The sequence below is a fragment of the Dipodomys ordii genome, unplaced genomic scaffold (genome assembly GCF_000151885.1).
Source record: "Dipodomys ordii isolate 6190 unplaced genomic scaffold, Dord_2.0 Scaffold45, whole genome shotgun sequence".
Taxonomy (NCBI): domain Eukaryota; kingdom Metazoa; phylum Chordata; class Mammalia; order Rodentia; family Heteromyidae; genus Dipodomys; species Dipodomys ordii.
The window spans coordinates 12,295,131-12,320,151 of NW_012267261.1; the positions used below are offsets into that span (position 1 = coordinate 12,295,131).

Genomic DNA, 25,021 nt, shown 5'->3' on the forward strand with positions numbered 1-25,021 from the left:
AAACATTCTAGGATATGACCAAATATTACTGATCACACCAACACTGAAAGAACCTATTTTAGAATTTCCAGAGAAAAGATTTTTAAGCAACAACTAGAAAAGTGCTTCACTGAGCTATTCTAAATCATTTTGAAACAAAGAAAAATATCTCAGTAAAAAATGTAAATTATACAAACTGAAAAAAATAACAAAAACAATCAAAAGATTATAGGATGGGATCACATCCCATGTGAAGTCAACAGAAAATACAACCAGGACACTTTTAAGATCCAAAGATATTACTCAATATATGAGTAGGGTGCTGACTGGCCATTCCTGTAATCAGAGCTACTCAGGAGACTGAGATTTTAGGATCCTGGTTCAAAGCCAGCCCAGGAAGGAAAGTTTGTGAGACTTCTATCTCCAACTAAGTACCCCAGGGGCTGGGACGGTGGCTCAGTGGTAGAGTGCTTGCCTTGCATGCATGAGGCCTTGGGTTAGATTCCTTAGCACCACATAAGCAGAAAAAGCCGGAAGTGGGGCTGAGGCTCAAGTGGTAGAGCACTATTCAAAAGCTGAAGAGCAAAGAGACAGTGACCAGGTCCAGAGTTCAGGCCCCATGACCGACCAAAAACAAGAAAGAAAGAAACCAATTAAGTACCCCAAAATCCAGAAATGCAGCTGTGACTCAAGTGGTAGAGCCTTAGTTTTAAACACAAATGCTCAAGAGACAACAACCAGGCCCTAAATTAAATCCCTATGACCAGCACCAGAAAGAAAGAAAAAAAGATATTACTCAATCTAAACAAAAACAGAAACTGTATTTGAAAAAGGTAAATTAATTGGTGTCTTAAGGAGCCAGAGAATAATAACATATAATAAGATCCTAAAAGAAAAGAAAACATGTTAGACTGAACCAGTCCTAAGAGAAATAGTGGTGATGGTGATCATTTCTAGAAAATGATCCCAAATTTCTTAAAAAGCCATGAAGAAAGGTAAGTGAACCACAAAAAGGACAAGCTTCTCCACCCCCACATACACAAAAAATCCAAGATACATCTGAAAATGAAAAATGAAGAAAAAAACCTTGCAAGAATGTGGTAAAAAAAAAGGGGGGGCTGGGAAGGTGGCTCAGTGGTAGAGCGCTTGCCTTGCATGCATGAGGCCCTGGGTTCAATTCCTCAGCACCACATAAGCAAATAGAAAAAAAGCCGGAAGTGGCGCTGTGGCTCAAGTGGTAGAGAGCTGAAGAGCTGAGGGACAGCGCCCAGGCCCAGAGTTCAGGGCCCACGACCGGACCCCCCCCCCCAAAAAAAAGAATGTGGTAAAAAATGATTGCTTGCTAAGATGAAACATTTGAAAGACAATGATATTCTTAACTAAAACCATGGTAGCCAAAATTTAGTAAAATACATCTTTCAAATGCTGACAAAGGAGGCTATCAACTCAGAATTGTTGATTTCTTTTTGGCAGTACTGGCATTTGAACTCACGGTCTCAAACTTGTTTCTTGGGTGCCCTTAACTATAGCCACATGTGTAGTCTCTCAAATCAACATTCTATACTAAGTAAAAATAAGATACTTACAAGACAACATGTTGTAAGTGAACTGTACAACTTGTGTGGGAGGAGAGTGGGGCAGGGTAAGTGGGAAAAAAAGGAGGGGGGTAACAAGTTCGACAAGAAATGTACTCAGTACCATATGTAGGTAAATATACATCACCTTGACAATAAAATGTACTCTGCACATCACCTTGACAATAAAATTAAATTAAAAAATAAAAACGTACTTTAGAAATGTCCTTGTTGGACACAGGATGACCCACTACAACAATGATACTCACAAGACACTATATTGGAAATGAACTTTACAACTTCAGGGGGGAGGGGAAGGAGGGGAAGGTGAAGGAGGGAAGAGATAGTAGGAAAAAAACAAGGAGGGTAACAATGTTTGACAAGAAATGTACTCACTACCTTACTCATATAATTGTAACCCCTATGCACAGCATCTTTGCAATAAAATAATTTTTAAAAATGTCCTTGTTAATTAAGGAAAGCCCAAAAACATGTGACGAATGGAACTACCCAATAAAATGGCTATATGTGGATCATACCTATAAAATCTGAGGATCACCATTCAAAGCAAACCCCTACAGAAAAGTTCTTGAGATTCTTATTTCCAATTAGCCATCAAAAATATCTGGAAATTGATCATTGGTTCAGGGGGAAGAGTACCAATCTTGAATGAAAAAGATAAGGGATAGAACCCTGACACCGGGTCCCAGCCCCAGTGCACACAAATGCACGCGCATGTGCACATGCGCGCACACGCGCTCGCGCACACACACACACACACACACACACACAGAGGATGACTGGAGGAATTATTTTAAAGAGAAATGAAATGATAAAAGTAGTAAGTCTGGAGAATCAAGAAATAAGCAAAGTAACAAACTGAATTTAAATTAGTAAATATACTATTCTAGTAAGCTTTTAAATTTGTTTGAGAGTTAAGGCAAATACCATGTGCTTTTTAAGGTTATGAAGGTATGGTTTGAAGAATAGTTACATAAGAAAAATTATGCTACAATATAAAGAAGGGTAAAGGTAAGTCTTCAAATAAAACTGATAAAATATCAACAATTTTAATGACTCAAAAACTAGAAAATGGACATTTCTTCATCTTGATCAAGAGCATCTACAAAAGTGTATTATCTACCATCACCTTCAATAAGTTAATGCTTTTACCCTAAAATTAGAGCAAAACAAAGAGGTTGATTTCTTGTCACTCTTGTGTAACATGATCTAGTCAATGTATTAAGGTATGACAGGAAATAAGACATAGACTAGAAAAAAATTCCTATTTTTAGATGAAATGCTTGTTTACATACAAATTCCAAGAATCCTATAAAAAATTAAATTGCAAGGCCTAGTACAAAATAAAAGTTCAGGGCCTCTAGCTGAATACTGATTTCTCATGTCTATAATTCTACATACGTAGGAGGCTGAGATCTGAGGATTATGGTTGGAAGCCAGTGGGGGCAGGGAAAGTCCATTAGACTCTTATCTCCAATTTATCACCCAAAAGCCAGAAATGGATCTATGGCTCAAGTAGAAGAGTCTTAAGCACAAAAGCTCAAGAACAGCATCAGGCCCTGAGTTCAAGGCTCAGGAACACAACAAAAAAATTTTTTTTCAGGGTCTCTCCAAATTGGCAACAAGTTAGTAAGACCTCATCTCAATTACCAAGCCTAGCTTGGTAGTTCATGCCAGACATTCCAGCTGTGTAGGAAGTATAAATAGAAGGATCTCAGTCCAGGATAGTCTGGGAGAAAATGTGAGACCCTATTTGAAAAGTAACTAAAGCCAAAGGGCTGTGGACATGTAGCAAGCATACATCCACAGTTCAAATTCCAATACTGACAAAAGGTAAAAATAAAAATAACAACAAGAAAATATGTAACTTATCTATAAAATCACCATAACACACAATTTACAGTTACAACTCATATATGCATTTGTTAATAATTCTTACCTGAAAACTATAAGCACTTTCCAAAGCTAAAGCATGCTTTTCTTTCATTTTCTGATATACACAGGCTAACTTTACCCTCTACATTTGGCTTCTTAATGAAGAGGGAAGTTCTGAGTAGAAAAGGAACTATGGGTTACTGCATCATTTACTCTTCATGTGCTATTATAGGCAAAATGGTGATAATACTGTTAGTTAATAGAGAAAAGTAACATGAATAAGATAGGGTAAGATGGAGTTCCTTGGCCATTTCTAGCTCTTAGAATGCCACTGACTTCTATAGTTGAAGAAAGTTGTAGATCCTATTTAAAATACAAACTTTCAGTGTGTATACACACACACACACACACACACACACACACACATATGCTGGGGACATGTAAATCACATGGGTCTCTAGACATTCACACCCTGAGCCCAAAGAAGGATATGCATAGGAGCTGATCACAAAGGCTCAATAGCTCTGTGCATATGATCATATAAAATAATATTTTATGAAATGAACTCCAAGAAAAGGAAACAAGATATTTTTAGTTGCTGTTGCTGTTTTTGTTTTCTTTTCCTTTTGTCTTGTTTGTTAGTTTGTCTTTAGGAGGGTTAAAGGGGGCCACAGAAAAGGGTGTACAAATACAACAGTGGAACTTCCTAGATACTATGTGGAAAATGAACTGTGGGTGGGGACAGGAGGGAAAAATGAGAGAGAAACCGAGGCAGAGAGACAGAGACAGAGACCCAGAGACCCAGAGACAGAGACAGAGGCAGAGGCAGAGAGAGGGAGAGAGAGAAAGACAGAGACAGAAACAGAGAAAGACAGAGATAGATAGAAACAGAGACACAGACAGAGAGACAGAGTGACAGAGGGAAGGGGAGACATGATTCAAAAAGAATTGTACTCATTACCTGATTCATATAACTGTAATTCCTCTGTATATCACCTCTGCAACAAGTTTATTTTATTTTTTTTTCAACAGCTTCATTCTGTTTATTAGTTGGAATTAATATTAGGCCACATTTACTGAGTTTGATTCATTTTATATGTGTTATGGGCCACTTACAACAATTTTAATTACACCCAAGATTATTTAATGAAATGCATCAAATGGATGTCAACATTATTCAAAACCAAAAACAATCCAGAAAAAAAAATGATGTATAGCAGTGGCATCATGTATATTCTCACATGGAAGCAACTATATACATTATATGGAAGCAACTATATACATTATTATATTTATGTATACATATGTATACATAATATTATTCAGGAGGCCACTTTGGCTACAAGGTTGTTTTCCTATAAGAATCTCTAGAACATTTTTTTTCTGTAAAGAACTTCAGTGTATATAATTCATACTTGTATTCACTAACATACCATTCTATTAAATGAAATGAAACATCCATCAAATTACCCTCAAATATGTGTTAAACCAATATATACTTGCTGCCACAAAGTTCCTTTCATATGGTTGGAAGACGGTATTACTCACTTCAGTCTGCATTAATTAAGCAAATATCTAGTCTAAAACATTTTTCCCACATTTAAAAATTAATATAAATTAGTTTTATGTGAATGATTATTCTGACACATTTCTATACATTTGCTCAAGTATTCTGGAAATGGAATAGTTTGGTTAAATTTTCTGGTTGATAAAACTAAATAGAACCTATACTTATCAATTGGCTTGGATTATGAAGTTGGGTCAAGTTCAGAATCTGTCCTGATATGGTACATGGCACATGTCTGTAATTTCATGTACTCTATCAGTGGAAATAGATATTGTGGTTTGAATCCAGCCTAGGAAAATTGTAATAAAGCAGTCAAGCTGGGTGAGATGATGTGTACTTGTGGCAGTATACAGTAAACTCTCCTCAAAGCTGTGAAAAATTACTGAGGTAAAAAGGGACAAAGGCAGAGTCAAGTGATTGCTTACCCAGCAACTGTGAGGCTCTGAATTCAAACCTCAGTATTATCAACAAGTGAATAAAGAATATATCAATTAATTGATAAACAACCAAAGCAACCACTGTCAATGTGAATTGTAATCTAACTTGACCTAACCTAAGTGTGCTTATCACAAAGCAATCAAATCTCACCTAATATTAACATTGACATCCAAACCTATGCTAAGGCTGCAAAGTCATGACTGTATCAGACCATGCCAATTTCATCCTGTCGGTTGCTTTGTCCCCGTCATGTCTCTCTGACTCTAAATTCAACTTCCACTTGTTCTGCCGTGGACCAATGTGGACAAATTTTAATACTCTTATGTTCTCTTCGATTTGATTTCATTTTTTCACTCACCTCAGGGCAGAGAACTGTGCCTTTATTCACAGCTTTTAACTTAGGAGCCAAATCATTAGGGCTCATTACAAATGTCACACTCATCTGATGCTTTAGCTTGTAGGACATTTCAGGTATATTATACAGTGCAACTCTTAGCCACTTTCCACATGTGTCCTGCAATCCTAGTTTTGGGGATTGGAACCATGGCTGTGTGCATGCTACACATGCATTCTACCACTGAGCTCTGACCATGGCCCAAAGCAAAGTTTCTCATTAAAATTTTTGCTTATTTTCTTTGTTGGTTTATGTCTGAAATGCTAAGAATCCTTAGCCCAAGGCAATCTGCATGTTAAGCAGGAGATGGAATAATTGTGGACCACTTGTGCAACAAGTTTATTTTTGAGTGCAGTATGAGAATGGAGAAGAAAAACCTGACAGAAGATATGCATACTATATCACTCTTCCACAATGCTCTACTGTCACCTGAAGTAGCTAGTGAGGGCAAAGCATAGAATCAAGCACTACCCATTCTGAATACAAACCTCTAACTACATAGTACAAAGAGCTGGTCCTGACTAAAACGTTTTAGTGAATTTAGCGAAGTTGCAGGCTACAAAATGAACATTCTTGAAAGTGGAGGTACGTCTCAAGTGGTAGAATTCCAGGCTTGAGTGAAAAAGCCAAGCAAGAGCATAAAGCTTGTAGTTCAATCTCCAATACTGGCACAAAATCAACATACAAAACTAGTGGCTCATGCCTGTCATACTTGCTCCTTGATCAAGGTTCAAAGCCTGCCTAGGCAGAAAAAAGTCTATGAAACACTTTGTTTTTGTTTTTTTTTTTTAGAGCAAATTGGTCACTAATTTCTTTTTTTATTATTTTTTAATTGTGAAAATACTGTACAGACTATGAAACACTTATATCTGATTAACCACTAAAAAACCAGAAGTAGAGCTGTAACTCAAATGTCTGAATGCCATCCTTGAGCAGAAAAAGCTAAGGGACAGCTTCCAGGACCTGAGTTCAGCTTTGGTAGTTTATAGAAAAATAAAAATTATACAACTACAATTTATATGGAAAAGCAAAAGAACTAAAGCAACCTAGTTTTGGGTGGGGGCAGGGCTTGAACGCTGGGCCTGGGCGCTATCCCTCAGCTCTTCAGCTTAAGGTGAGCGCTCTACCACTTGAGCTGTGCCACTTCTGATTTTGTGAGTGGTTTTTTGGAGATAAGAGTCTCACAGTCCTGCCAGGGCTGGCTTTGAACTGCAATCCTCAGATCTCAGCCTTCCTAATAGCTAGGATTACAGGCGTGAGCCACAGACCCCGGGGCTGCAACCTAGTTTTAAGAGAAAAAAAAAGTGGGAAGAATTACTAAACTCAATTTAAAAATATACTTTGTTGTTACAGTAATCAAAAATGTGTTACTGGCACTGGAATAGAAACAGCAAAGGAAAAAATAATAGGGTACTATTGAAGAGACCCATATAATACAAAATTGCAGGAACAAATACATGGAGGAAACAGACTTCCACAAACAGTACCACTTGAGCCACAGCGCCACTTCCTTTTGTGATATTCTTGCATCACAAAAGTATGTTTTATAAGAATTCATTGATCATTTAACAAAGTTGTAATTCAGTAGGTTAATGATTTTTAAAGGGAAAATTTATATGCTTATCTCAATAAATGCATAATGACTGATAAAATTCAACATTCAGTAATGATTTATATATATATATGTATATATATCATCTCATCTGGTCTCTCTAAGGTGGACTGTGCCTAGTTCATTCACTCTTTCTGTAGATATTATCTGTTAAACTGGCTTGTACATTTCACTCCTTAGCAGCTCTATCATTGTCAGTTTTCTCATTCTGTGACTCCCGTAAGTCTGTATCTGGTACCTCCATCAGTGTTTGGTCACTAGCTTGTCACCTCCAGCTAGAACCTTTTATAACTTTTAATAGCTGTTCTTTAAGGTCTGTAGTTGGCTTCATATTGTTTGATAGAGACTCCTTTCTACATTTTTAAAAACTTCTTTTGGTGGTTCATCAGTTATCTTTCTCTTTTTAAATAATACTGTACAGAGAGGGATTGCAATTACATGAGCAAGGTAATGAGTACATTTCCTATCAAGCATTGTTGCCTCCTTCTTTGTTTTTCCCCTACCATCCCTTCCTTCCCACCTCCACAACTACACTCACTCCTGCCTTCCCTCCACCTAAATTGTAAAGTTTGTTTTTCAACATAGTGTCTTATACATCTCATTGTTACAATGGGTCAACCTGTATCCCTATTTAAAAATTTTGTTTTTCTCTTCCCCTCCCCAAATTATACCAACATCAAATACAGTGAAAACAGGGGTTATACTATGGGGGAGGAATACACAAAGCAACAAAAAAAGAAATCACATGGTACCTTATAAATGCATTAGAAACAATAGCAAGAAAGAAAAAACTACTTGTGTCCCTATCTTGGGGTTCATTTTGCTTAACTTCATTTTATCTGGCCATATGTACATAGCTTTTGACCTTTTCTACTTGTCCCAGACATGTACTAGTTATTGCAAATAAGGGAAACCATGGGACCTATGTTTCTTGGGCCTGGCTTACTTCACTTAATATGTGGGCTAAAGACTTAAAGAGAAACTTCTCTGAAGAGGAAATAAGAATGGCCAATAGACACATAAAGAAATGCTCAACCTCTCTAGCCATAAAAGAAATGCAAATCAAAACAACATTGAGATACCACCTCACCCCAGTTAGAATGGCTATAATCAAGAACTCTAATAACAACAGATGCTATTGGGGATGTGGACAGAAGGGAACCCTATTACATTGTGGAGGTGTAAATTTGTTCAACCACTTTGGAAAGCAGTATGGAGGTTCCTCAAAAGACTCCACATAGAGCTCCCCTATGACCCAGCAATCCCACTTTTGAGCATTTACCCAAATGATCACAAACAAGAACACACTAACGCTACCAGCACAACTATGCTTATTGCAGCATTATTTACCATAGCTAAGATATGGAGCCAAGCCAGATGCCACTCAGTAGATAAATGGATCACGAAAATGTGATATATATATACATATATATATTTATATATATGTATATATATATATATATATATGAATTCTATACCTCCATCAGAAAGAATGACATCACCCCATTTGTTAGGAAATGGACAGACTTGGAAAAAATTACATCAGTTATCTTTCTATGTAACTCATCACCTATGACTGAATGTCCTAGAAAGGATGTATTATGTCCCTTAATGGTTTTTTCATGTATCTACTTTCCTATTTTGTTGCAGCTGTCCTTGACAGATTTTAATTTTTCTTGAATAGCTATCTTCCTTGGTGCCTCCACTGCATTCCTTATCTTTTAATTTGGGCAGTTTCCATTGTTTTCAGCATTTTTGGTGATTGTGTGTGACTTCTGGAGCATTCTGGAAGTATGTTCTCAGAATCCATGTATTCACATACATTGTTTGTTCACCTGCATTTGACGGCTAAGCAATGTGGACTAGAGTGAGGCCTTGGATATTTAACCAAACTGTGTACAGGTTTAGTAAGTTCTTACAGTTTCTCCACTTGGGGATGAGTATAACTGAGATTTGTGCCTGTATTTCTAAGATCACACATCAAGCCTGACATTAGTAGCCCTTTGCCATTTAAATTCACTAGATTCACCCTGGTAGGCAGAAGTATAACTCATCCAATGGTGTGGTGCACTATTTTTGTTGTTGAGTCATCATAGCTTCTTTAGTTTTCAAATTATCCCTGGCAGCCAAAAGTCCAGGGGTTTGGCCCTGGGGATTTACAGTGAGATATACAATTTTTAGGCCTTTTGAGAGCCTGGCAAACTTAATCTCTTAGGAGGAATTAGCCCTAGCAAGTAGGACCCCAGTGGGTTGGCCAGCTACTTTTGGGAAGCTAACAGTTTGATTCCTCATCTTGGTACTCTCAGTGGCCTCATCTAGCTCAGTGTCCTCTGCTGAATTAGTTGCAGCAGCCTGATTTTCAACAGCTGTGGCCTCAGCTAATTAGGGATCCTTTGGCAATCTGGAATCTAATAATTCCTCCCTTTTCTTTTTGGAGGTTTGAGGCTTGTGTGTACAATATTGATAGGAGAGGCAACCTTGCACAATTTAAGCTTCTTGGCTACACCTCTAGCAGCCAGGTGTTAGTGGCTAGATCCTCTGCTCTTTTGATCAGGTCAAACTTTAACTTCTTAGTGATCTTTAGGGAGGACCTTCCTAACAATATCATCTGCTGATAAACTAGCCTTTGTGACAGTGTTTCAAACAACTTTGCCCTCAGCACTTTCAGAGCTCACAGTTTTGGTGGGTTTTTTTTTGTTTTTGTTTTTGTTTTGGTCGATAGGGTATTTAAAAGTTTAAAACCTTGTCTACCCAGTATTTGAGTATGCACAGTAGTCATCACTGAGGAAGCACTGCACTGTTTTCCTGTAGAATTAAACTTAACTTTGAATTCAGCATAGTTGCCCCCAATGGGCAACTCTTTACCTCTTATGGTAAAGAGCAGCCTGGAACAGTTTAGTGTCCTCTGCTTTTGACTTATACCTAGCAGCAGGAGGTTCAGTAGCTTTTTGGGGACTCAAGTCAAATTGTACAATCTTTCTAACCTTAGATGTACTTTGCCATTGCCTGGTTTAGTCTCTCCAACTGTTGACCATTTCCTGGCAGTTAGGCTCTGCCTTCAATTAATTGGCCACTGATACTCTTGATACACAAGGCAGGCTTGTATAATTTAACTTTATCAACAACAGATTTGGCCTTGGCAAACTGGAATTGGGCTGATAATCCTCCTTTGTGACAGAGATAGGAGCTCCAGTTGATGATGGTCATGGGATTCTTTCCTCCACAGTACTTAAGTACTCAAGGCCCTGCACCAGTTGACTTCCTGAATGTCAATAGAAGTTGCCTCTGCAGATGACTGGCTGGTGATGGCTTGGTCTTCTGTTCTCTGACCTTTGGGCTCCATTGCCCTGCCCCTCTCCCATAGGGGCCCAGGGTCTTGTTCTTCTGGTCTTACTTTTAAAGTTGACCTCTAACTTCAAAAACAGTTCAAAATTAGCAGCTTCCAAATCCTAGAATTGAGCTGTGGTGTGTGCTGTGGCTCTCACTTTTCACTCTGTTGAAAACTGCTTCTTTGTCCCCAAAACAACTTTTAATTTTACTTGTCAGGTAGTCCAAAAAGAGAGTCCAGATATCCAAACAAGAGAAGTAATCTTCATGAGTAGGTTTTCATCAAACTCCTCTAGCCTGCTCTTCACCATGCATTCATTGTTATTCTGCATACACAGCAAATACTTTTCAAATTCCAGAGGCATGAAATTCTTGAGTATAAGTTCACTGAAGCAGGGCATGGCCAGCACTCCAAGTTGAATACACTCCTACCCAAGACATGGTTCTAGCTGCTGCTATTCAGTGATGTCATCTTTCTGGCCCAAATGTCACAGCCAAAGTGTGGAAAATGGAAAATGGTGATGAGGTGGGACAAGGTGATGTGAGCAGACAGAGGAATCCAACTGAACAGATGGGCCAGACACCTTCCTCAAGGAGAGGAAACAGACATACTCATACTTTGCATCAAGGATAGAGAACAAGCTGGTTCTAAACTTTGGCTGAGCTAGGACTTTGTAACAGTTTACCTAGCAAGTCATCTCAAAAACCATTAAAGTGTACACCATTACATAGTCATTCCTAATGCTGGAGAGAAAATACTAGCAGAATATCCAGGCTCCTGCTTGCTGGGCAAAATTAAGAAGCTCCTGTCTAACATTTTCTTTCACTGGTGCCCTACAATCCTGAAAAGAGTTCTGTCATCAAACTTTTCAATAACTTGAGGGAGACTTTTTCCCATGCTGTGACTCTTAGATTCTTTCTCTCACACAAACAGAAGATGTGGCCATTACTGAGGACCAGGAGTCAGAAGTAATAAGTAAGATGATTCCCTGGAATCTGCCGCAAAGCTTAGCACATGCTGTCTGGGTGGAGGCTCAGGTGAGCTGACTCTTGGCTTCGTAAGTCCTGCTCCTATGGTTTAGGTTATGGTCCCAGCAGGCTGGGCTTGTGACTTTCCTACTCTATCTGGACAGTAAGGACCTCTGAAAAAAATACAGACCACAGTCTTCCTCATTGGGGTCCCACTGGGCCCTCCTTAAGGAAATTCAAAAGCAGGAAATAGAATTTAGAGGCCAGAGAAAAGAGTGATGGACCCAGAGCCCCATGCAGCCAGAACCCTAATGGGGTGACTGCAGGCCCAAGGAGGGACCTCTGAGCTTTCTGAGGGAGACAAAGGTGGCTGGGTGCAGAGGCTCAAGGAGCAGAAGCCAAAGGGGCCTCAGTGCTGCAGGAAGGTGGCAGCCTAAGGAGACAGCCTACAGGCCAGCAATGTCTTCTCCACCTCAATCTCTGCTCCTGCTGCTTCAGCATCTGCCTGTTCAGATCACTTAGGCCACTTGGTCAGGCATCTACACCTGTAACATGCTTTTAAGCAACAGAATATGGCAAGGGTCATGGGATGTCATGTCTACAACTAAGTTCAAGGATGATTATGACCTCCATCTTTTGTGAAGACTCTGCCTTATTGGTTTTGAAGAAGCAAACTTCTCTATTGTTATCTGTCCTAAGTCAAACATTGAGCATGGCTGCTAGCCAATGGTAAACAATAAGCTTAGACTTTGCTTTGAACAACTTTTGAGAAAACTAAGGGAAACCATCATGCTTCAGATAAAACCACAGCACTGCAGCCAGATAGGTCAAACTGTAGTTCATAAGAGACTGAAACAAAAACTTCAGCAAATGGGGCTGGGAAGGTGGCTCAGTGGTAGAGCACTTGCCTTGCATGCATGAGGCCCTGGGTTTGATTCCTCAGCACCACATAAGCAAAAAAGAAAAAAGCTGGAAGTGGTGCTGTGGCTCAAGTGGTAGAGTGCTAGCCTTGAACTGAAGAGCTGAGGGACAGTGCCCAGGCCCAAAGTTCAGGCCCCATGACTGGACCCAAAACAAAAACAAAAAAACCTTCAGCAAAGCCTTGCTTAGTTTTCTGATCCATCAGACTATAAAATGATAAATGTGCTCTTTGAAGCTACTAGGCTTATAGTAATATGGTTACTATACAAAACAATAGATATTAATTCTAGGTCAGTTCAATAAGGGTAAAGTTCAATAAAGTAGTAAAGATAATAAATATAAAGAACGAAAATTAGTGTTATTTGAAGATAACATGAATGTGTACATAGAAAAGCTGTAACATACTTAGTCAAATTTAAGTAATGTCATGGATACAAAATCAGCACATAATTATAGGCCAGGCATGGTGAAGTCAAAGGAAGGAAAATTAAGACCTACAGGTTAGTCTAGAACTACACAGTAAGTACAAGAACAGCAAGACAACATCTTGAAAAATAAGAATAAAATTAATTATATTTCCATATTCTAAAAAACTACATCTAGAAAATATCCCTAAAATAATATCTACCAGCACATTAAAAATATCAAGTATTGAAGATAGCCTAACAAAAATGTGGTAAATCTCTATAAACAAATCTGGTATGTAGAAAAATCTCAAGTAAAAAGAGACAGACAATAAATTCAGAGATTACACCTGTAATCCTTGCTACTCAGGGGGCTGAGAATTGAAGATTATGGTTCAAAGCCAACTGTGGCAAGAAAGTTCATGAGACTCTTATCTCCAATTAACCCCCAGAAAATCAGAGGTGGAGCTGTGGCTCAAAGTGGTAGAGCTCTAGGCTTGAGTGATAAAGCTCAGAGAAAACACCCAGTCCCTAAGTTCAAGCCCCATGACCAATAATAAATAAATAAATAAAATTCAAGGACAAAGAGCCAAAATGTATCTCTGAAAAGAATAGAAATAACTTATATGATTTGTTTGTATTAATAAAGACTTAAGAGTATAGGGAACAGAAAAGAAATATTCTTTCACTATATATAACTTTGTATCTTTTGAATGTCAAACCAAGTGAAGATATTAATTATGAAAGAAATCATAAAACCAGGCATAATGTTGCAACCTATAATCCCAGCTATTCAAGAAGTACAGGCAGAAAGATCACAAGTTCTAGGTCAGCAAGAACAAAGCTGGCAAGATCAAAAGTTAGAGGTGTGGTCCAAGTGGTAAACTACTTGCCTAGCAATCTCAATGCCCTGGACTCAATTTCTCACACTGAAAAAAAGAAAAAGAACAATGAAAGATTTTAAATCTGGTTATGAATTGTATCCACAAAAGCCAACTGTTAGGCAATACTTTACTAGAGATCTTATAAATTAATAGGTACTTTAAAACCATTCCTTCCCTTCAATCTAACTAATATTTCTAGGAATATTCTGATGATATTAACCCTAAATAAGGTAAGAAATAAACATAAATAAGAAAAAATAAGATAAGTACAGGTAATTCAAAGGCATGCATATCAGAGTCAACAATAAATTTTATCCAAAAACCATATAATTCAAACTATGTTTTCGCCAACATTATACTAATTTAGATTAGTATGGGCTATCAATGTATCTCATATGTGAATGACCTTATTCATCATTCAGATCACCCATCACAGAAATCAAGTTTCTCTTCCCTATTTGCGATTAAAATGTGTTTGATGAATATCCAAGGATTATTTGCCAGAAGCAAACAGAAGATCTAAACTAAACAATCAAAGTCTGGCTTCCACCTTCAAAGATTTTAAGACCAAAGACTAAAAAGTGAGAAACAAGCTGCAATTTATAACATAAGCTTCAAAAACTGAATTACAAAAGAAAAAAAAACAAAAAAACTGAATTACATAGTATAAGCCCAAAATCATATAAAAATTATACATGATTATTATAGGCAGAAACTTTTTGAAAAGAGTCCCAGGGGCACAGCATAAGAGACTTAACAAATGGGATTACATTAAAATAAAAAGTTTCTGCACAGCAAAGAACATAGTTACTAAACTAGAAAGACATCCAACAGACTAGAAGAACATCTTTACCAGCAATATATCCAACAAAGACCTAATATCCAAAATATATAAGGAGCAAAAGAAATTAAATTCTGGCAAAGCTAATAAACCAATCACTACAGAGGAAAAGGAGCTAAAGAGAGACTTCTTAGAAGAAGAGGTAAGAATGGAAAGGAAATATATGAGGAAAATTCTCGACATCCCTGGCCATAAAGGAAATGCAAATCCAACAACTTCAAGACTTCGTCTCACCCCAGTTAGACTGGCCAACACCATGAATTGGAATAACAATGTTGGCAGGAATGTGTGTGTGTGGGGGGGGGGGGAGGAACCCTATTGCAGTGTTAGTGGGAATGTAAACTAATACAGGCACTCTGGACAGGGTCTGGAGCTTTCTCAAAAAACTAAACATAGATCTTCCATATGACTCAGCTATTCCATCCTAGGCATCTACTCAGAACATCACAAGCCAAGATACCTTAAGATACTTGTGTACCCATGTTCACTGCTGCACTATTCAAAATAGTCAAATTACGGAAACAATACAATAGGTGATGCCCTACAATAGGTGAGTGGATAAAAATAATGTCGTACCTATATACAATATAGAAAGTTACACAACCATTAGGAAGAATAATATGTGATTTGCAGGGAAATGGACGGGCTTAGAATAAATCATGTTGAATGATGTAAGCCAAGCTCAGAGAAGGAAATGGCACGTTTTCTCTCATATGTGCAAGCTAGATTTAAAATACATGATGCTAGGCATTCACCCATAGTGAGTCTAAAGGAGGATATTCTTAGGGAAAAAACACAAAAGTGCAACACCTCTGTGTTTCTGATCATATAAAATAATATTTTTTGAAATGAACTCCACAAAATGGAAATAATGGGCTTTTTTCTTTTCTGTCTTGTTTACTGTCTTTTGGATAGTGGGGCACAGACAAGGAAAAACAAAGAGTAAACAAATGCAGCAGTGGTACTCAGTAGATATTATGTTGAAAATGAACTACACAACTTATGGGCAGGGATGGGAGGGGAACCTGAGAGAGTGAAGGGATGACAATGTCTAAAAAGAAATGTGCTCTACCTGATTTATGAAGCAGTGACAACTCTGTACATCACCTTTTATAGTAACATTCAATTGAAAATTTACGCATGATTAAATAGCTAAACCCTCCACCTTATGAGATACTTGGAAATGCTTTTCACATATAGAACTTGGGGTTTCATTAAAACTAGGGGGCTAAAGGAATCCTCCTAACCCTCATCTGGTAACATGACCAAGTATCATTTTTTACACTGTTCATCTTGGATTGTTGATTGTTGCTCAATAGTTGACAATATTTGTACTTGACATTTAAAAAATTAGCTTTGTTCTGTATATTTTTAACTGTTAAAAAAGTAACAACTATGAATATGACTTAGTGCCTTTATACCTTGCTACAAAGGGTAAAGCCCTGAGTTCAAATTCTAGCATTGCAAAATCAAACAAACAGCAAAAAAGAGTGCTCAAGCAAAAACTAGTACAGGAGGTAACTGTCATAGTCAAAAAGGTATATATTCATTGGAGCTACTTACTTGTTGCTATCGTCCTAACTACTTAGGAGGCTGATATCTCAGGATCTTGGCTCAAAGCCAGTAGAGATAGAAAAGTCCATGAAACTCTTATCTCCAATTTACCACCTAAAAGACTGAAATGTACTAGAGTATCAGTGTTGGGCTCAAGTACTAGAGTATTGGTGTTGGGGAAAAAAATCAAGCAATAATGTTAGGCTCTGAGTTCAAGCCCCAGTACCAGCATAAAAAAAGTGTATATTACTTCACTTCTAAATTTTGGTTCCATAGTCCAAGGGAAAGAAAATAATATTGTTCAAACGCCAGTTTTATTTAGAAGAACAAAAAGTTCAGGTGTTCTCCATTAGTAGATAAATGAATTTATACCAATGAATTTATATCAATCTATTATAAAAAGCAACTTTAAATTTTGAATTCTGTCAAGCACTGGTGGCTCATGCCTATAATATTAACTACTCAGAAGGCTGAGATCTGACAATCACAGTTCAAACCCAATCAGGGCAGGAAAGTCCATGAGATTCTTATTTCCAATTAACCACCAGAAAACCAAAAACAGTGCTGTGGCTCAAAATGATGGATTATTAGTCTTGCGTAAAAAAAGTTCCGGGACAGTGCCCAGGCCCTGAGTTTAAGCCCCACTACCAACAAAAAAAAATGAGTTTTTTCTACTTATTGAGATTATAATAGAAAAAATCTTCCAAGTAATGTGAAACTTGCTCAAGAGATAATTTTATTGTAGATTAACTATTGTTTAACTCATATATTCTTACCGTTCTCGGTTAAATTTAAGGGAATGAAGAATAGCTGGCCTTTTTTGTCTAAGGTTCCACAAATGAAGTGTATCATCTGAACTGGCACTGACCAAAGCACCCTGTAACAAAAAGAAGACAAAGTATGTGTTGTATAGATCTTGAGATATGTGGACATCTGCAGAAACTGAATAAAAGATGATCATTATGCTAAGAAAACAAAGAGTTTTTTCAATTCACTGAGTTCAATCTTCAAAGTGCTTGAATTTGGTATACTACAAACATTTTAAGTATTGCCACACAAGTTAACATAAAGAGCTCTATAGGAATCCAGGATCCACTATATAAACATGAGTTGGGTTTTGTAATGTTCTATTATTTGGAGATAAGCTGGCCCTAAGCAGCCTTCAACTACATGGAAAATCTATACCTGTTTTGAGCTTGATAAATATATACTTGGTTTCAAGAAAGCTTCTCATAACCATAGTTCTATAAAAAGATATAGGATAGTTAATTGCCATAACAGATATGGATAATAAATTCAAATGTGTTATAAAACCAACAAATGAATATGGAAATAAAAAGATAAATGTACAAACAGATAAAATATTTGTAAATAACAGGTGAGAAAACTATTTCATTTAAAAGCAAATTATGAAAGGATCATACCTATCTATGCAAATATTCCAAAAAAAATCGCTCCAAATAGTTCTGAAAATAATACTCAACTTTTAATACTGTGTATTTACGTGTGTGTGTGTGTGTGTGTGTGTGTGTGTGTGTTAAATAGTCAAAAAGCCCTTACCTCATTGATCAAGAATTGGAGCTGCAAAACAGCTGCACCACTTTCATGTTGACAATAACAATCAACACCAGGTCTCCCAAGTCTAAGATGACAAAAGTCAAGGAGTCTAACATTTTAGTCAACACAATATTAAAGAGCAAAGAAGGTAACTTATTTAGCAATTAATATTTTGCATTCTTATTATTTTTATTTCTTAAACACAAGAGTTGGAAAAACTTAGTTTATGTAAATTATTTTGCACACCAGACTGAAAAAGGAATATTGTAAAAACTTGAAGGGGAGCAGTTTCTTCCTTATAAAATAAAACAAGAATTGGGAATCCAGAGATTTCATTTACTTTAAGGCTTAGCTGATTAAACACTTCTTTTTCTACAATAAGTTCAAAATAATTAAAGATTTTAATGTAACAAATGAGAGAAAACAACTTGTAATGTTTGTAAGTAAATTTCTTCATAATCTTAGTATATAAAAAAATCCCTTCTAAGTATAACTTAAAATTCATAGGTCATAAAGAAATTAACTATATAAAATACAAAATCTTTATATGAAAAACTATAAATAAGACTAAAAGACAAAGAAATATCAGGAAATAATTAGTAATATGTTACAAATTCATTATTTTTATTATACAAATATAATAAAGTTAACATATAAATCTAGAACTAGAAAAGGAAGAAATAAAAGATGGAGAGAATGAGAAAACATTGTGAAACACAAGTTGCATATTCCCTACCTAAATTAAAAATACAGGCAAAATTTATCAAACAATAGTTTTCAGATATTGCATATAGAGTTGAAGATTGTTGGGAATTCCTAAAAGACCAAAACCATGCAAGTGAGCCTTTTGACTCACCTAGAAAGAGTTTATCAAGTTGAAACCCAGGGAGATAAAGAACCCAAGAGGAAGCTAGCAGATCTGGACAGATCTAGAAGTGAAAGAAGAGTTCTCAAGACAAGAAAGAATATGGGCTGGGAAGGTGGCTCAGTGGTAGAGTGCTTGCCTTGCATGCCTGAGGCCCTGGGTTCGATTCCTCAGCACCACATAAGCAAAAAGAAAAAAGCTGGAAGTGGCTCTGTGGCTCAAGTGGTAGAGCGCTAGCCTTGAGCTGAAGAGCTGAGGGACAGCGCCCAGGCCGAGAGTTCAGGCCCCACAACCGGACCCCCCCCCAAAAAAAAGAATAGAAAAGAAAAGGCAATATAAAAAAGAGCTCTAGAGAGATGTAGAAGGAATAGCCTTGAATTTTTGGCAATAAACTGACAGGCAAGAAGTTTTGAAGAAACGGAACCAGCAACAAGTATAGAGTCTCTGACTGCATGGGCAACAAGACCAGGGCAACTGGCCAGCCATGAATCCATACACAAGATCCACCCTAAGCTGGGCACTTGTGGTTCATGCCTGTAATCCTAGCTACTCAGAAGGCTTAGATTTGAGGATCGTAGTTTGAAACCAGCCCTGGCTGAAAAGTCACCATGAAACTCTTATCTCAACCACTCAAAGACTGGAAGTGGGGCTGCAGCTTGAAGTGCTAGAGAGCTAGCCTTGAACAAAAAAGCTCAGGGACAGTGTCCAGACCTGAATTCAAGCCCCATAACTGACAAAAAAAAAGATAGAAAAGATTGCCACCCCTGAAGGATACGTTCCCAAACTCCAATATGATCTCCCTGCAATATTATAAAATAAAAAAGTGAGGATGAAATACTGCTAAAGTTCCTTACACCATGCCTTGCATGTGTACCTCAGAGTGCATGTGTACCTCAGAGTGCCCATGTACAATGGCCAGAATCTCTTCAGAGAAATATATCTAACTCATTTCATAAAGCTAGTATTACCCAGATAACAAAATTAAATACAAGAAAACTTCAAAAACTAACTTTAAACAGAATTCATGCTTAAATATAAAATGTAAAACTATAATTTTTTTGTAACAAGAGAAAATCATTAACATTCCAGGGATTGGTGAAGAATGCTAACAAGTAATATCAAAAACATTATCTATAAAAGAACTGATAAACTAGACTCAGTGAAAGATACTACCAGCAAATTAAAGAATAGGATAAAAATGTAAACATATCTAACAAAGTAGATGCAAAATCAAAAAACTCAAACAACCCAAATATAAAATAGGCACAAGACAAAAACATCCATTTCAATGAGAGATCATACAGATAGCAAACAAAGATGTTCAGCATCATTAGTCAAGAAGAAAATGGGAATTATCACAATTGCTAATATGAAATTATCAAAACAGCTTAAACAAACAATGAAATGTACCAGAATGGTACAGAATCATTCTAGAACCTCTCACACACAGCTGCCAGGAATGTAAAATGGTACAAACTTATAGAACATAATTTGGCATAGATTTATAAATATGTACATGCTTTGATGATTCCTTCAGTACTTCACCATGGAGATTAAACTTAATATATTTTTAAAGGAGACAAATCATATTCATACTATGGCACTAATATCAGATAAAATGTGCTTAAATTAAAAAGTTGTGAGAGCTGGGCATGGTGGCACACCCCAGTAATTTCAGCTACTTAGAAGGTGAATGTCAGGAAAATTATGATCCAAGGTCAGTCTGGACAAAAAGTTAGGCAGACCTCATCTTAGTAAGTAAGCTGGGTGTGGTGGTTCATGTCTGTAATACTAGTTATGCAGGGGGCAGAGGTAAACGGACTGCAGTTATAACTAATATATGTCTAAGACAAGCAGAAATGGTCAGATAAGTTGATGTTAGGTGAAATGAACCCCAAGATAAGAACTCAAATGTTTTTTCTTTCTTGCTATTGTTTCTAACATATTTATAAGATATTTCTTTGTTGCTTTGTATGTTCCTCCTCCACAGCATAACCCCTGTTTTCACTGTATTTGATGTTGGTATAATTTGTGGAGGGGAAGGTAAAAAATAAATTGTTTAAATAGGGATACAGGTGGACCCATTGCAACAATGTGATGTACAAGACTTTATGTCGAAAAACGAACTTTACAACTTTGGCGTGGGTGGGGGGAGAAAGAACGAGGGGAGGGTGGGATGGGATGGGAAGGGGAAACAAAGGAGGAGGCAACAATGCTTGGTAAGAAATGTATTTATTACCTTGCTATGTAATTGTAACCCCTCTGTATGGTATTTTCACAATAGAAAAAAGACTAACCTTACACAAAAATAAAACCCTTCTTTAAAAGACTACAGCTAAAAGAGCTGAGGGCATGGTTCAAGTCGTAGACTACCTAGCTTAATCTAGCAAGCACAATACCCTGAGTTCAAACTCAGTACTGTAAAATAAAAGTTAGAGTGAGGTATAACAAAGAAGGATATTTTAATATTAATAGAAATTTAGTACAGCAAGAATATATGAACATATGAAGCAATAAACCTGACAAACTGAAGGTGTGTCTCAAGTGGTAGGGCAGCATCCTTGAACAAAAAAGCAAAAAAAAAAATCACTTCAGATTTTCATACCTTGTTCTCAATATTGGATAGAAGAACATAAGTATATGGAACACAAGTAAAAAAAAGAAGAGACTTAACAAATTAGATCCAATGAACATATTCAGATTACTCAACCTGAGCTGGGAAGGTGGCTCAGTGGTAGAGCGCTTGCCTTGCATGCATGAGGTCTTGGGTTTGATTCCTCAGCACCACATAAGCAAAAAGAAAAAAAAACTGGAAGTGGTGTTGTGGCTCAAGTGGTAGAGCGCTAGCCTTGAGCTGAAGAGCTGAGGGACAGCGCCCAAGCCAAGAGTTCAGGCTCCATGAACGGACCCCCCAAAAAACAAAACAAAACAGGTTACTCAACCAACAACCATAGAATACACGTATTTTTCAACTGTATATGGACACATTTTTCAGGACAGATTTTAAGACAGGATAATAATTAAGTTTCAGTAGACCACAAGATAAGAGATCATACAAAAAAATCTTCTCCAGACATAGTGAAATTAGAAATCAGCAAGAGAAGTTAAAGTAGGAAATTCATAAATACTTTAAAAATTAATAAACTTTAGCATCTAATGGACAGAAGAAATCTGAAGATAAATTAGAAAAACTGTAAAGATGAATGAAAATGGAGATACAACATACCATAACTCATGGGAACAGCAAAAATAGTGCTAAGACAGAAACATATAGATATAAATATAAATGTATAGCTATAAATACTTTTTAAGATGTATAAAAACAATAACCTAAGTTTATAACTTAAGGAAGTAGGAAACTAACAAAGTTAACAAAGAAAAAATAATAATAAAGATTAGAGATAACAGAGAAAAATCATTAAAATCAAATATTGATTCTTTAGGAAGATAAAAAATGACAAACTTTAACAAGATGGACAAAAGAAGACTAAATTACTAAAAAAAAGTGAAAATAAGTCACTGCTACAAATTGATAAAGGAATTTGAGGATGAGGGAATAATACCTAATTCATTCTTGACACCAACATTTGTCTGATTCCAAAGTCAAAGAAAGTACAAGATATATAACCTGTGGGGATTTGCTCCTGGCATGTAGGGATGATTCAACCTATGAAAATCAGTCAATGTAATACACCACTTAATAAAATGTGGGGGGAGGGAGGGAAGCCCAATCAGCTTACTTAAAGCAGTAAAAAAAGCATTTGCCAACATACTTCCATATGTAAAAAAAATAACAATAAACCAATAAGAAACTATCTCAATTTAGTAAGGATTACAGAGGAAAACTCACACCAAACATCAAACTCAATTGCTATAAAAACAAAAAGCTTTTCCTTTAAGATCAAGATTATCAAAGGCTTACAACTTTCTCATTTGTATTCAACATAGTAGATGAAGTTCTTCATTGCCCAGAGCTAAGAAAGGAGAGGAATTGGAGTTATCATTTAGTTGTTATGAGGTTTCCATTTGTTTTTTGGAGGTAGTATGGTTTGAACTCAAAGCCTTATGTTAGTCAGGTGCTCTACCTCTTGAATCATACCATCAGCCCATTTTTGCTTTAGTTATTTCTCAGATAGCATCTTGTACTTTTTTCCTGGAGCTGTAGCCTTTTACTCCTATTTATACTTCTCATATGGCTGGAATTACAGCTATAACACCAAACTCAGCTTGTTTGGTTGAGACTAGAGTCTTACTAATGTTTTTGTTGTTCTTTGTCTGGGTTCAAACCATGATCCTCCTAATTTCCAATTACAAAGTAGAAGGATCACAGGCATGTGGCACCATACATAGTCCAGCAGTTTAGCTTTTTTTCTTTTAAAAAATGTTTTATTGTTATTATAAAGGTGACATACAGAGGGGTTACAGTTACATAAGTCAGGTAAGAGTACATTTCTTTTTTAAATTAACTTATTTTAAAGTTACAAACACATTTTAATCTTCACAATGATAGTCATCATTATCTAAATCTACATTGCTTATGAAGTCTATGATCTTCAAGAATAAAATTATTTGTTTTACAAATCGGGTGATATGTACATTTCTTTCCTTTTGCTCAGTATCAGCTGTTCCCTCTCTCTCATTCCCTCCTTCCCATCGCTGCCCTTGAGTTGTTTAGTTTACTTTCATCAATGTCCAGTGCAGCTGATGAGCCCCTCTGTTGCATTTTTTCATCCACTTTCTACTTATTTCACTTTCCCCCAGATGTGCCTGTGTTTACACCATAATGAGGTAAAGAATACAGAATCATCTAAAAATGATAAGACAATTTAAGAAGAGGTCCTTTGTTCCTTATCTTTGGGGTTCTTTTCAGTATGCTTATTGTTTTATGTACAAATGAAGGGGTGAATGGGTGTTTCAATTTGGTATTTTTCTCCTGAGACTATACTCTTTTGGTCTCATGTGTATGGGTGACTTGAGTCCCATTTTACTTTGTCATATCTCATTGCATTTTAATTTTAACATCTGCATATCAGGGAGAACATGTGTCATTTGTCTCTCTGATCTTGGCTTACCTTGCTCAACATGATCTGTTCTAGTTCCATCAGTTTCCTTGCAAATGCCATTATTTTATCCTTTCTAATTGTTGTATAAAATTTCATTATATATAGATTTACATCACAATTTTGTGATCCATTCACTTGTAGTGGGGCATCTATGTTGTTTCCATATCTTGGCTATTGTGAACAGTGCAGCAATGAACATGGAAATGCAGGTATCCTTGTTGTATCCTGGTTCCTGTTGCTCAGGAAAGATGCCTATGAGTGGTATGGCTGGGTCAAAGGGTATGTCTATGTTTAGTTTTCTGAGGAACCTCCAGATTGCTTTCCAGAGTGGTTGGATTAGTTTACATTCCCACCAGAAGTGCAGTAGGGTTCCTCTTTCTCCACATCCCCACTAGCATTTGTCCTTGTCTGAATTTAGGATATAGGACATTCTGACTGGGGTAAGGTGGTATCTCAGGGATGATGAACATTTCCTCATGTGTTTCTTTGCCATTTGAACCCCTTCTTCTGATAAGTCTCTCTTTAGCTCCCTTGCCCACTTAATGATTGGTTTGTTAGATTTGGGAGGGATTCATTTCTTGAGCTCCCTCTATATATTGGATATCAGGCCTTTGTCTGATATGTTGCTGGTAAATATCTTTTCGTAGTTGGTTGGCTGTCTTTCTAGTTTGGTAGCTGTGTCTTTAGCTGTGCAGAAAATTTATTTAAAGGTATCCATTTGTCAAGTCTCTCTCCAGTTTGTTGTGACCCTTGGACTCTGTTCAGGAAGTTCCTGCCTGTGCCTGTAAGTGCTAGTGTTTCTCCTACTTTGTCCTGGAGTAGTTTCAGAGTTTCAGGTTTGATGCTGAGGTTTTTAATCCATTTTGAATTGATGTTAGTACACGGTGACAGTTTTCTGCATGTGGCTGCCCATTTTTCCAAGCACCAATAGTTGAAGAGGCTATGTTTTTTCTACTGTATGTCTTTGACTCCTTAGTCAAATATCAGCTGTAGTTTTATTTCTGGGTCTTCTAATCGACTCCATTGGTCTTCGGGTCTATTTTTGTGTTAATAACAAGCTGTTTTTGTTAATGGCTGTATAGTAGAGCTTGAAATTTGTTATTGTGATACCCCCTGCAGTGTTTTAGCTTTGTAAGATGAACTATATACAAAGAAGGATGGTGATATTATGACTAT

The 25,021-nt window shown here is 36.9% G+C and overlaps 1 protein-coding gene across 4 annotated transcripts in view; it reads right to left on the reverse strand.

Moving 5' to 3' along the window:
* Stxbp5l (syntaxin binding protein 5-like) overlaps positions 1-25,021 on the reverse strand; it is a 176,711-nt gene that overhangs the window by 111,701 nt on the left and 39,989 nt on the right. For all 4 annotated transcript variants that reach the window (XM_013019354.1, XM_013019353.1, XM_013019356.1 and 1 more), the window contains exons 4-5: positions 17,921-18,002; positions 17,137-17,237 (exon numbers count right to left, since the gene is read on the reverse strand). In XM_013019354.1, coding sequence (XP_012874808.1) covers positions 17,137-17,237; positions 17,921-18,002 — 183 coding nt within the window. The remainder of the gene's footprint in view (positions 1-17,136; positions 17,238-17,920; positions 18,003-25,021) is intronic.